The 13,677-nt window shown below is 47.3% G+C and overlaps 1 protein-coding gene across 1 annotated transcript in view; it reads right to left on the bottom strand.

Moving 5' to 3' along the window:
* The window catches only part of LOC126528051 (protein tyrosine phosphatase domain-containing protein 1-like), a 111,002-nt gene that overhangs the window by 32,414 nt on the left and 64,911 nt on the right, over positions 1–13,677 (bottom strand). Inside the window, exon 5 of the mRNA XM_050175911.3 lies at positions 10,028–10,049. Within this exon, the coding sequence (XP_050031868.1) occupies positions 10,028–10,049 (22 nt within the window). The remainder of the gene's footprint in view (positions 1–10,027; positions 10,050–13,677) is intronic.

The following is a 13,677-nucleotide window of genomic DNA, read 5'->3' as shown; positions in this document are numbered from 1 at the left end:
TGTTACATAACATGCTGTTACATAACTTGCTGTTACATAACTTGTTGTTACAGAACTTCTTGATACAAAACCTGTTGTTGCATCAATTTGATTGTTTTGCCCTTTTAATATTTAATAGTTGGAATAGATTTAAGATAAAGGCCGCGCGCTGTGCGTTTTACGTTTCATAACACTTGCTTGCGGGCTGCCTTTCTCAAGAAATTGTGAGAAATAATTCAGTCAGGAACGTAGGACCTGGTTTAAGCAACTACGAGGTTGAATAGCATAGCGTGTACCTTGCATATTCGGCGTTCGTAAACGTACAGCGTACATACACCTAAATTTATTCTGAAACTCACGGTAACGCCGACATCCGCAAGGATTCGCCTGAAGTGTCCGTATAATTGCTGTCGCAGTGAAGCACCAGCTCAAGCGTGTAACATTCGTGCTTTTCGTCTGTGTGAAAGCCGCATATAATACTGTGAGGCGCGAAACTGTTCTTATTGCCGCAGAGAATGTTTGAGTTGGTATAGAATTCGGAGCTATCTGTTCAAGACGTCCTTCTTTGTGCTGCGTACGGATTGCCGAACGGCTAACCATTACACCTGCCGCGGTGGCCCACAGGGTGGGGTTGTCTGCAGCACTTTGTCCAAACGCGTTTATCGGCGTTGCCTTGTTTTTACCGCAGACAGTCACGCTTTTCTTATCTGTTGACGACAAATGCGCGTAGACCTCAGCAGTAACACGTGTCCCGGAGTTGCTGCACGACTCCAGAAAGCAGTGACCCTGACACCTACGCATGTCCCAGCTCGAGGCCTCTACATTTTGAACGATAAGAGCACACTAGCGGCGTTTACCCACAGGTCCATGACCTAGTACGCCGGTATATTTCGTTCCCTGAGTTAAAAGAGAAAGCATAAAAAGTATCCCGTTTCAATTAAGCGCCCAACGACTTGCTGATTTTTCGGCATTATCGACAGGGATATTTCGTGGAGCCTCCCCCATTCTTACTTAAAAAGCCTCACATCTATCGTCAGTATGGCCAAATTTCTGGCCAGTAACGCATGAAGCACATCCCTTACACATATGTTTCAATTAAACATAACGCTCCTCGTGTAATATGCTGGCGATTCGCTCACTAGCGTTGCTTGAAACTGGCAAAACTAATTACCGCATCCTACAGTATGCTGAAGACCTTCCCGCATGTCTGCAATGTGTCTCTACCTCGGCGCGCTAAAACTGTGGCAACAGTTGCAGTAATCAGAGGTCACACGCTGACGACGTATATAGCTGTTGAAGCACTCCGGGCGAATGTTCGCTGTATAATATATACCCCGAAGTAGCGAATAACGATGCTTTGCCAATGGATGCATTAGTCGCGCAATTTTATTCCAAGGTATCACAAACTTACTTGAAAAAGAAATGCTGGCTCTCCCGTAATTGAAAGTAGGTGTGAGCATAAATGCCTACCGGCAAAGCAGTTTGGTTGGAGATGATACTAGCCACAATCCTAATATGGGTGTAGTGCACGTTCAGAACGGTACACCCCGCCACACCACACCGCACCACGTCGCACTACGCTGTACTTTGCACTGGTCCTTATGGACACAGTAGTTTCCTGTCACAGACAGAACCTCATTTCAAGGCTCGTCTCGACCAAAGAGCCATCCGCAGCGCGCCGGACGCGCCGCGGAACTCACGGACCGCTGGCGTTGAAAAGAGCACAGGCAAACCTGTCTAAGCGCCAAAAGATGACAATCAAGTGTATAGCGCCCTCTATCTGCCTTATGAACGTCGCTATTAGAAATTACAAATAAAACTTCAGCGTACTAGAAGTTACAGCTTGAGTGATATTGTGAACAAACATTAGGAAGAACTCGGAAGCAATATGTTTTGCAACTTGTTTGGGCACTAACTAGCACATGTAATGCGGTCCTGTACAAAGGGTTGGGTGCCAAAGATCGCATTTTCTGAAGTTTTGATTGGTTGCCCGGATGTTCTCATTGCACTCTCGTTTTGAGTGCTCGGATAATGGCTCTGGATTTTGGCTCAAGGTCTCTTCAACAAGAGGTCGGCGACAACGGAAGCTAGAGGAATTTCATGCTTAAGAACTAAAAATGGTAGGAAGATCACTTTTACACTTCCTGCAGATAGTAAACACTTTTGGTTTAGCCCTCTAGAATAACACGTTACACCTGTTGACAGCAGAGTATCAACCACATTTACTTTAATCCCCTCGTACAACACGTTACATTAGCCTATAAACATACACGACTCTCTACCTGGCATTAGTTTTGCTAAGCAGTTATAATATTTCACAAATTAACTCTATTGCTGAGTACAACATGACAGTTATGTGCATGAACTCGGTGCATGGAGTACTGTTTTTTTATCTGAACTCCTCAAGAACATGCCTATTTAATAAGCTATCGGACAAAATACTCATTTGTTTCTTTGTACTAACTTTTCAATCAAAAATGCATGATCGAAAGTTTTCGATGGTCACGAATACAATACTGCCACAGCGGGGATAAAAGCGTCGTTACGGAGCACTTAAACTTTGACTTAATGTGTGCGCTCAGTAATGTGGATTTTTTTTACGAGAAATATTTTGGATCACCACCCCAAACCACATATGCAAGGTATTGTACATGTGCAAGGTATCATGTACAAGATATTGGCGACAATCATAATAATGAATGATAAACTAGTACTGACGGAGCGCGTCACGTCGAATCTCGCGTCAAACGTGGCCCAGTGCCTCTAATAAAGCGGTCATGTGTAGCAGTACGCTGCACTGTGATGTGATCCGGAGTAACAGTGTATGAGCAGACGAATCACGTGACTCACAGCTGTTTCTGTGGCTACAAATGGGGAAACCCTTGCTGAAATACATATATATCTAGTTTTAGGGGGGAGCAGATGAAAGGAATGCAAGGTAGGGAGGTGAACTAGACGCGCGTCCAGTTGGCTACCCTACGCAGGGGGAAAAGGAGTTAAGGGATGAAAAGAAAGCAGAAAAGGCGACGGAAAAAAGGAAGGCACTGGCCGTGCGGACACACGTGGCTGTTTAGGGGGGAGCAAGATGAAAGGAAATCAAGGTAGGGAGGTGTACTAGACGCGCCCGCTTGGCTACCCTGGGCAGGGGGAAAGGGAGTTAAGGGATGAAAAGAAGGCAGAAAAGGCGACGGAAAAAAGGAAGGCACTGGCCGTGCGGACACACGTGGCTGTTTAGGGGGAGCAAGATGAAAGGAAATCAAGGTAGGGAGGTGTACTAGACGCGCCCGGTTGGCTACCCTGGGCAGGGGGAAAGGGAGTTAAGGGATGAAAAGAAAGCAGAAAAGGCGACGGAAAAAAGGAAGACACTGGCCGTGCGGACACGCGTGGCTGTTTAGGGGGAAGCAAGATGAACGAAAGGTAAGGAAGTTAACAAGACGCGTTTCCCGTAGGCTGCCCTACGCAGAGAGAAAGGGAGTTAGGGAGTTAAGTGATGAAAAGAAAGCAGTAAAGCCGACGTAAAAAAGGAAGGCACTGGCCGTGCGGACACACGTGGTAGTTTAGGGGGGAGCAAGATGAAAGGAATGTAAAGTACTGAGGTGTACTAGACGTGCGTCCGGTTGGCTACACTACGCAGGCGGAAAGAGAGTGAAAGGATGAAAAGAAAGCTGAGAAGGCGACGGAAAAAATGAAGACACTGGCCGTGCGGACACACGTGACTGTTTAGGGGGAGCAAGATGAAATGAATGCAAGATAGGGAGGTGAACTAGATGCGCGTCCGGTTAGCTACCCTGCTCACGGGGAAAGGGAGTTAAGGGATGAAAAGAAAGCAGAAAAGGCGACGGAAAAAGGAAGGCACTGGCCGTGCGGACACACGTGGCTGTTTAGGGAGGTGCAAGATGAAAGAAATGCAAGGTAGGGAGGGGAACTAGACGCGTGTCCTGTTGGCTACCCTACGCAGGTGGAAAGGGAGTGAAAAGATGAAAAGAAAGCAGAAAAGGCGACGGAAAAAAGGAAGGCACTGACCATGCGGACACACGTGGCTGTCGATCGCGCCTACATGCAATCTGCCATTGGGGCCAGTCGGCTTCATAAACGACAGAAATGTCTGCGCCACTTCGTAGGTGACTCAGGCATTGCGACGCGTGGGGACGTGGTCCAAGGATATTTGTCTCTGAATTTGGTCTGTGACCTAGTCCGTTTGACGCGCTCGCAAGGTTCGAGGTTATAACGATACCTTTCAAACGCGGTTTGCGATTGACTTGTTTGCGCAAGCTACTAAATGGAATCCATCGTGGTTGAGAAATTATATCCCTATAAGGCTCGAACGCGATCGAAAGTTTCCCGTGTGGCTGGGAAATAACCTGTTCTCAGCGGCTCTCAAGCAGATCATATTGGCGCTTTTATACACTTCATGCGCTGACCGAATCTATGTTGGCGCGAGCGATTCAGTTTCAGCAAGTTCCACGGACGCCTTTGTTGGCGCAGTTCGGCCTGTCTTCATTATATTTAAAACTTCCCACGGCTAGGAAATAGCGTCAGTAAGGATACACCCCCCTACCTCACCCTAACTCATCGCATCACTCAGGCGACGTGGTAAAACCTCCAAAACAACTTAGGAAGCGACCATTACATCCTCGAACTTCGTATAGATTTTAAGCACAGACCGCTAGCCACGAAACCACTAAATCTTACCACTTGGACGGAATTCAGAAAATCTCGCTGCAACACTAACGAAGAAACCATTACCGACATTGAGCAATGGGTGAACGCCTTGCAGGCAAACGTAGACGCCCATACCACCACTCTCCCGCTAGACACACCCTTGGCCACAATTGATTCCAAGCTCCTACACATGTGGGAAGCGAAGCAAGCTTTACTTAGGAAATGGCTAACAGCACGTTACAATCGCAAACTCCGAATCAGAATCGCCAAACTAGACTCTCAGATCCAACAATACGCTATCAAATTGGTGGCACAGCAATGGACTCAGGTTTGCGAAGGATCGCATGGTAATCGCAGCACTAAAAAGACCTGGCAATTGCTCCGGCACCTGCTCAACCCCACCACGTCTAGGACGCACAATAACCACCAGATGAATAAACTGCTGCATGAACATGCAGCCGACCTGCTGACCATGTTCAGCAACCTGGCCTCCAAACACACGCCCCCTCCTGCGCAAATACCCATGCCCGACCATGCTGGTGAACCCAATGAGGAGCTTTGCAGTCCCATCAAAGAAGCAGAGGTTCGACATGCCCTCAACCAAGTGCGAACCACCATGGCACCAGGCCCAGACTCTGTGACCAATAAAACGCTTCGCAACATCGACGAGCAATCCATAAGCAAACTCACCGAGTATTACAACCACTGTTTCGAAGAAGGGGAGATACCCGAACAATGGAAAGCAGCCAAGGTGATCTTCATTCCAAAGCCGAATAAGCCAATTCACATTGATAACTTCCGTCCAATCTCTCTCACTTCATGCATAGGGAAGATCTTGGAGCACGTAATCCACCTACGCCTCTCCAAATACATCGAACATAATCACTTGATCCCTTAGGAAATGATTGGCTTTGGCAAATCCCTTTCTTGTCAGGATGTCATACTAAGGCTCAAAGAAGACATTATCGAACCGAGTGATGCACGTGACACACAAGCGTTGCTCGGCCTCGACCTCAAGGGCGCCTTCAATAACGTGTCCCACTTGGTCATACTACTCGAACTTAGCAGTATAAACTGCGGGGAGCGAATCTACCGCTATATGTGCAGCATCCTCACGAAGCGCACTGCGACGCTACAATTAGGCAGCGAACAATCTGGCAAAATAAGTTTAGCAAGCACTGGCACGCCTCCAAGGGGCAGTACTCTCCCCCTCTTCTTCAATTTGGCTATGCGACCTTTAGCTTTTACTCTCAAGAAGATTCCTGACCTCCGATTCACACTGTACGCGGACGATATTACGCTGTGGATGACCGGAGGTTCTGACGGGCACATCCAAGACACCCTCCAAGCAGCAATCGATCAGGTCGAACAAGTAGGTCACGAGTTGAATCTCAGGTGCTCTCCCACCAAATCACAACTTCTCCTTCTGCGCCCCACGAGAAGCTTCAGAACTTCGCCCCCGAATATCCAACTCACGATTGAAGGGCACCCTATACCCCAAGTAGACAGGATAAGGGTCCTAGGATTACACTTCCAACGCAACCGAGCAAATCGGCATACCTTGCAAGCACCACAAACAACGGTAGATAGTACGCTCCGCCTGATAGGGAGGATCTCCAACAAACACGGAGGGCTTCGAGAGAAGGAGCTAATTCAGCTAATCAAGGCTTTTGTCTTGAGCAAAATCACCTTCGTACTACCGTATCTTTCACTCTCTAGGCAGGAAGAGGATACTGTGAATTGCTTGATCCGCAAGATACACAAAGCCACTCTTGGTGTTCCAATTAGAGCATCCACACAAAGGGTGATGGCCACGGCCACACTAAATACCCTTCAAGAATTAACCGAAGCACATCTACCATCGCAATCCCACAGACTCACCACCACTAAAGCTGGGCGTGGGATCCTGAGACAACTTCATCATGCTCCACCATTCAACGAGAGCAAGCGACATCAACTTCCTCCGAACATACACGGCCAATACCACATCCAGCCCCTGTCCAGAAACATGCACCCCGAATGTCACGTCAAACGCCGCAAACTTCGAGCCAAGGCGGTACAATACAGCTATGGACAGGCTGAAGGAGTCTACTATGTGGACGCTGCAGCCTACACCTCTAAACATCGTTGGGCTCTAGCGATCGTAGACAACCAGGGCAACACTGTTTGTTCCGCATCAGTCAAGACCACCTCGGCGGGCGACGCGGAAGAGGCCGCCATTGCACTCTCATCGGGGCTACCCGATTGCAACGTCATCATTAGTGACTCTAAGACTGCTATCCGGAACTTCAGTAACGGCTACATTAACAACCTCGCGCACTCTCTACTTGTCGCTCACCCACCAGAAAACGACATCGCTCTCGTATGGACTCCAGCACATCAAAGACTCCACGGCAACGAAATGGCTCATGCCGCTGCTCGAGGATTCACGGACCGAGTGGCCGCAAATATGGGCCTAACTCTAGAACCCAACGACTCCCAACAACAAACCAATAAAGACACACTCGTCATATTCCATGATATTTGCACGCATTACAGACACCAACGCCTAATGTATACACCTCTCTCTGAGCCTAGAACGCGCCAGAGAGAAATACTGTGGCGCCAACTACAAACTCGCATTTTTCTTACCCCGCGCACTTTGCACTTATTCTTTCCCGCCACATACCCGACACCCAAGTGTCGCTTTTGCCCTGTCCCGATAGCAGATCTCTCGCATATCATGTGGCAATGCCCCATCAAAACTCCCCTTCCCGCACGCTCAAACCATTAATTAGTAGCGCGGAGCTGTGGGAGACTGCCCGGCGCACCTCCAATCCCACCCTATAGGACCGAGTCCGGAGGTGGGCTGAGGAGGTAACGGAGGCCTACCACGACTGGTAGACGGGCTTCTAGCCACAAAATGTGGTGACGGACGCACTGGAGTACTTAGACCTCCCTCTCTCCACACGGTCCCTCCCCTCTCTTAAAAGGAGAATAAAGTTCATTTATTCCCACGACACAACGTTCAGAGTATCTAAGGTCGTCGTTCGTCGGTGCTCTGGTGGAAAATCTCGGAAAAGACCCACCTTGCAAATGATCAGCATTGTACGATTATCAGGCAGCCCTTAAACACGTGAGAAGGTTACCCCGCGGATATGTCGACCTAGCTTGCGTCCCAAATCATCGAAACTTGACACTGTGCTTCTGATAGAGGAGCTAATATTTCAGTGACTGCCGGGATATTGTGATATATTTGTAACCACCTTGCCGATAACGATGTCCGTTGTGTCCATGCTGGAGCGCCGGCACACCTTATTAATATTGGACGCTGCAAGACAGCTTCGCTATTTCAAGCCTAATATCGCGTTGGCTAGATGGGAAACTCCGCACAACTCCAATCGTCGCTTCTGTAGCCTCGATCCCTCACTCGCGATGGCAGTTACCACCAAACCTCGCGGATCAACGCAACCCTATACTATGACTGGTGTGGCTCAGTGTATAAGCTTCACTAATTCATGCAGCTATCGCATTAAGATGGCTCACTCCTTCTTCAGCGATCAGTGCAGATGTGAAGAGACCATCGCTCATCCCCTCCGCTAATGTTCCCGCTTCGACAAACAATGCCAGACTTTGAAATGCGCCTTGGACGGTAGACGTTTCTCTGAAGCACTGATCCTGGATGTCCGGCCATACAGATCATGAGCCCAGGAAGCCGCAAAAGCTGTTCTATACAGAACCTGAAGGCGACATACTTGAATGCGCGACTGTATGTATATAGGCCTGGTTCGCGCGATTTATCTAACTCCAGTCTTCTCTATCTTTCTTTCATTCACCCATCTTTCTCGCCTCGTGTAAGGTAGCAAACTGAAGGGTAGCAAACTGTCTTTAATTCCTTCTTTCTCCCTCTTTATCTCTTTGTGTGCGTGTGTGTGTGTGTGTAATGACGATTAGAATATGGCTGGCAACACATATCTTTTAGCCGTTTTCAAATTAGCGATATACGTCACTATACTTTGTGACAACCTGAGAATTTAGTACAAGCTACACGCATGAAACCGCACTGGATCTGACCGTGTGCCACCACGCTCCAAAACGTTTGCGAGACGCGCCGATATTTTCAGTGACGTCGCAGCGTGACGTCCGTCCACGCTGCGACGTCACGAAGATGGGCGCACGTAATTTGCAGGGACAGTTATAGAAATTTCCGTCGGGTTGGACCGCGACGTATCTTCAACCGCATTCGTGCGACTTCGGTGCGTAGCACGGGGCAGAACTGACCCGAATAATAGTTGTAAAATTCGGTTATGAATATTGTGCCCTACTTGAGAAGCGTCACGAATCTATGGGACATAGTGCTTTCCATTCGTTAGATGATGGAATAGTCAGAATAAGCTGCTGTGGTCTTACAAAGGGAAGAGCAGAAGTGTGCGAAAAAAAGAAAAGAACATACAGGAAAGACCAACTGGCTCAACAACTAACTATTCTACTGTGGTCTTTTTTATTTTCCTGTATTTACAGTATACGGTGTAGGGTTTATTGAAATTTCCCGCTAGCACTGTAGAACAAATTAGGGGGTTCCATCAGCCGCTAGATGTCAGTATTTGGTTTTCAACCAGCTCTTCAGTAAAGTACGTGAACCGGTAAATATTCTGCGAAGAGCATAAAGATTCCACCAAATTATCGACAACGCCAAATCTATCACCAGCGCTGTTTCGGTAGCCGTTTCGCATGTGCTCTGATAGAGGAATCGTAAACCCGAAGAAGCAAAGCTTTCTCTTGAGGCGCTTGCGAACCGCTGCAAGGTGTACTTATTTGTGCCCCAACGTCATTGCTAGCATGTCATCCGTAGCATCATGTGTTGTTCTTCTAGTTACGACCTGACCGTTTTGACAGCACGTTAACTGATGACGCTACACCATTGTTTCCCGATTTCATCGGTATATAAGGATTGTTTGCGTTCAATAGAGTTTGGAATCTTTTAAATAACAACATCCTAATCAAACAGTGATAACTATAAGCTTCGCAAAATGAAAGGTCACAGCGCTGAACCAGTAGACGCAGGCTATTTCTCGTTGAACATGATTCATGTATCACGGCCCCGCGCATCGCAGCTACCGTAAGCTACAAAAGCGCTGCTGCAATTGGTCAAGGCAACTGGACTGAGTGACCGATTGCGATACGATGCTGAGAATTTTTCATTACTTCGACGACACTATAACACTGGACTTTCACTCCTTCTCTTAATATTGTCATCCCCTTTTCCTTCCGCTAGTGCAAGGTCGCGAACCGGGCCTAATCCTGGTTAACCTCCATGCCTCTTAATTATCTTTCTTTCTCTCTCTCTGTCTTTCGAACTCTCGTAAAGGTGGCAAAAGAAAGCATGCGATTCGGAAGTCATGCTTACCATCCGAAGTTGTAGAAGAAGACTGCGCAGTTCATCGGGTAGTACGTGTCGAGGAGGGAGAAAAAGAGAGAACCACAAATGATGAGTGTGCGAATGATGACCCCTCGATGAGAGGAAAAAGGTATCAGCTCGAAAATAATGTGCTGGGTTAGGCTCGCACCATAGTAACGGTGTCGAAATGACAGGTAATCGGGTACCGAAGGCACCAGAATTTTTATTTGGTTTTCTTTCAATAATAGTGTCACACTTCGAGCAACATCATTGTTGCGCTGCCTTTAAAGAAAAGAAAAGTGAACAAAAGACCAACAAGAAGGATTATGTTGCGGCGGTGAGTCCATGTCGAAATTACTACGCCCACCATAGTTACTGTGTCGAAATCACAGGTAATCGGGTGCTTCAAAGACCGAAGGCACTGGAATTTTTACTTGACAATCTTCCAATAATACTGTCGCACTTCGAGCAACATCACTGCCGTGTCGCCTTTAAAGAAAATAAAAGTGAACAAAAGACCAATAAGAAAGGTTGTTTTGCAGCGGTGAGTCCATGTCGAAATTATTACGCCAGTGCTATGTCTTACATTAATTGACATTCTTGCGGCTAAACTAGTTGTGAGCTCTTCGAATCGTTTTCTTTGTTGATAATCACTATTTCGTCTTCGGTGCGACCGTTTGTTCCTTCTTTCTTTCTTTTTGTAACGGAGAAAAGCAGGCAGGCAGTCCTCTTTAGGCCAGCTATACGAAACCACCAATTACCTTACTCAGACAAGAATAAAGAAAAAACAAATATGAATGAAACATATTAACACGGAACTAGATACACGAACACAGTCACATAAACAGGGCCACTATATACAGGCCCCAACGGAAGCATGGTCCAGTACTTGGAACCGTCACCCATTGCATCACTTTTGCGGAGTAAGCATCCACACCGCTTCTTGTGGGGCAATGAGCACGAGCCCTTGCGCGTATGTACATACTTACAGCACATATATGTGTATTAGCACATATCGCACAGTCGTACTGCCCTTCGTTGGAAAGGACAGTACGACTGCGACATGTAGACAACACGAAAGAGAAAATAAGCAAAACGTAGAGAAGACAAAAACGCGTAATGTAACACGTACGCAGCACGTGAGATTAGTGGCATGCACTGAAACATCGCGAGACGGCACTGACAGCACGCCTCTGCTCTTGTCGAAGCGTAACCGCGGTCCAAGCACTTTGCTCACTGCCAGGGCACGTCTGTCAAGGATGTTCAAACGGGGCGCGCGGACGAACCCGCCGCTATGGGTCATACTGAAGGCGGGACGCTTGATCACTCCGCAACAATATCTCTCAGCACCGAGCCATACCAAGGCCCATTTTCTACTCCCATTCGTCCCTATATAACGTCGGCACACTGCTCATCACCTCTCACGCCGCGAAGCGGGGTCCTAAAAATTAATCAGCATCCGGAAGCCTTATGCTGCACGACTCGGTGCATTCGTAACCCACATAAACGCGTTCTCTCTCTCTCTCTCTCTTTCTCTCTCTCTCCCGCTGAAGCAATTCTTCCCAAACCCCCACTCGCTCCTTACTTGACCCGCAAAGACGAGGCAATATGGTCGGTGCATGCATGCGTTATACACAACCGCAGCACCATTGTGCGTCTAGCCCCGGACGCTATATATGCGGAGTCCATTAGGGTCGCGTATCCATTCTGGCTCATAACGACCTCCTCGCAGGAGATCTTCTCTTATCTCTTCCCCCTCTCTCCCCGACTCATCTCTCCTCGCTTCGGGAAGCCGTGCACGACCGAAAGCGGACGCCTGCTGCCCCAGCGGAGATGAATCGAGTTCGTGCCAGAAGCAGCTGCCTTTGTTGTCGATCGTCCGCCGACACTGATTGCTTGTTCACTCACTAAGGGTAGTATAACGCTGACTCTCGGGAACGGCAGTACCACGGTTTCTTTCTTTCTTTCTTTCTTTACCGCGGTGAAAGAGGTTCGCTTCTGCTGCCTGTACATAGGAGCGACTTGAACATCTACTTTAATTTAACCTAAGGCTGCCTGCCATTAAGTTGTGATAGTTTTGCGTGGCTCGCCTGTCTCGACGCCGCCACAGTTTAATAACGTCGGGGCCGCCCTCGGGCGCAGCGTAATTCGACTGTGGCGGTACAGTGATGGTTTTGGTATACAGGCTTGTACCGGCCGGCAATTGCTCTGCCTAATAAGCGCCGCTGTCCAAACTCGCTGGTCTGGTAAATCTGTGGCGAATTCTGTTGGCACATTATTCTATCGTCTCGCGCTTGACCCCCGCGTTTACTTTGCTTCGTCCAAGAGTACATCAATCACGTTTTAGCGATCCACTCTAAAATAGGTATAGTTATTTTGTCCCTCGAGTTCCGCGTTGATCGCCAGCTTCGCCTTTTTTTTTTTTTTTTTTTTTTTTTGCAGAACAGCGCACATATCTCGGTGACGATCATCGCTCAGTCTGCCCCATGTTACGCTGAGCTTCTGTAAGTTGACCTTTTCTCTAATCATAATCTTTGTTATAAATAAGTGGATAGCCGGAGTTGTGCACTGGCATCGTTTCTGAATCCACCCTAGTAAGCTTAGGAGATTGGTAGTTATTTTTATTTTTATTTTTTAAGAGGAAGAAAAGGGGGGTTCTTTAGTTTTGTCTCTCTGCGGTATAATAACATTACATTGCTTGTTTCTGTCAATAAAACATCAGTTGTTAGTAAGCGCTAGACCGTGTCTCTTCTTGTGTCGTCTGTTTGGCGCCTTAGTACTTCAGTACATGCACCAACTAGCCCAACAAAAAGTTCTGCTTGAATCATATTTAAAGTCCGGTTACTGTGCGAACTGTCCCACGTTAATGAGATTGGTTTTCAAAGATGAATAGACACTTGTTAGAGTAACAATGTCACTGACTTTAACATTATGTAGATGAACGTCCCTGGCTTCTTCAAGCAGAGAACCAATAGCGAAATCGGCTGTTTAGGTTAACGTGAAATGAGGACACATTCAAAAGGCGAGAGCCACGGTTTGATATAGCGTACCGTTTTCTGGCAATTGAGCTTACATAAGTCGGCTCAAGTATATTGCCGTCTGTCCTCACCGCCTGTAAAGGAACAAACATGACTACAAAATCAAGCTGCATCAATTCAATTGCAAGCATGTCTACGAAATAGAGAGACGATTCGGTATATCCAGTATATACCTCCTCCGTTTTCTTCTCTCTTAAACTTTATACAGGCCAGGTTCGAAGTAGCTCAAAGTAAAATCTCCCTGCTAAAATTGTTGTACACTGAGTTCATTAATTCTATGTAATCTCATATGCTTTCGGTAGCAGTCGTACAGTTTATATATGAATCACATGTGTATTCTGTAACATCCCCGTCAGCTTAGACACGTCAGGTACTTTTATTTGCCGAAAACTTCAGCAGGATAATCTGGCGACAAAATTGAAAGTTGACTTGCAGGTGGCAAACTTTCATTCTGTCAATTTAGCGACCATACTACAGTGAAGGTGCGTCATTGTGACGTTATAAATTTGATCGTGTTTTACAATATTTCGGCTGTTTTTGCGACATGGAAACAGATGTCATGCTCACTCGCTTATCGTGCTATCGTGCTATGGAGTACGCCCCAGAAACCTCTCCTTCAAT

Source organism: Dermacentor andersoni, chromosome 9, assembly GCF_023375885.2.
Source record: "Dermacentor andersoni chromosome 9, qqDerAnde1_hic_scaffold, whole genome shotgun sequence".
Classification (NCBI taxonomy): domain Eukaryota; kingdom Metazoa; phylum Arthropoda; class Arachnida; order Ixodida; family Ixodidae; genus Dermacentor; species Dermacentor andersoni.
This window is presented reverse-complemented; position numbering and strand designations above follow the sequence as displayed.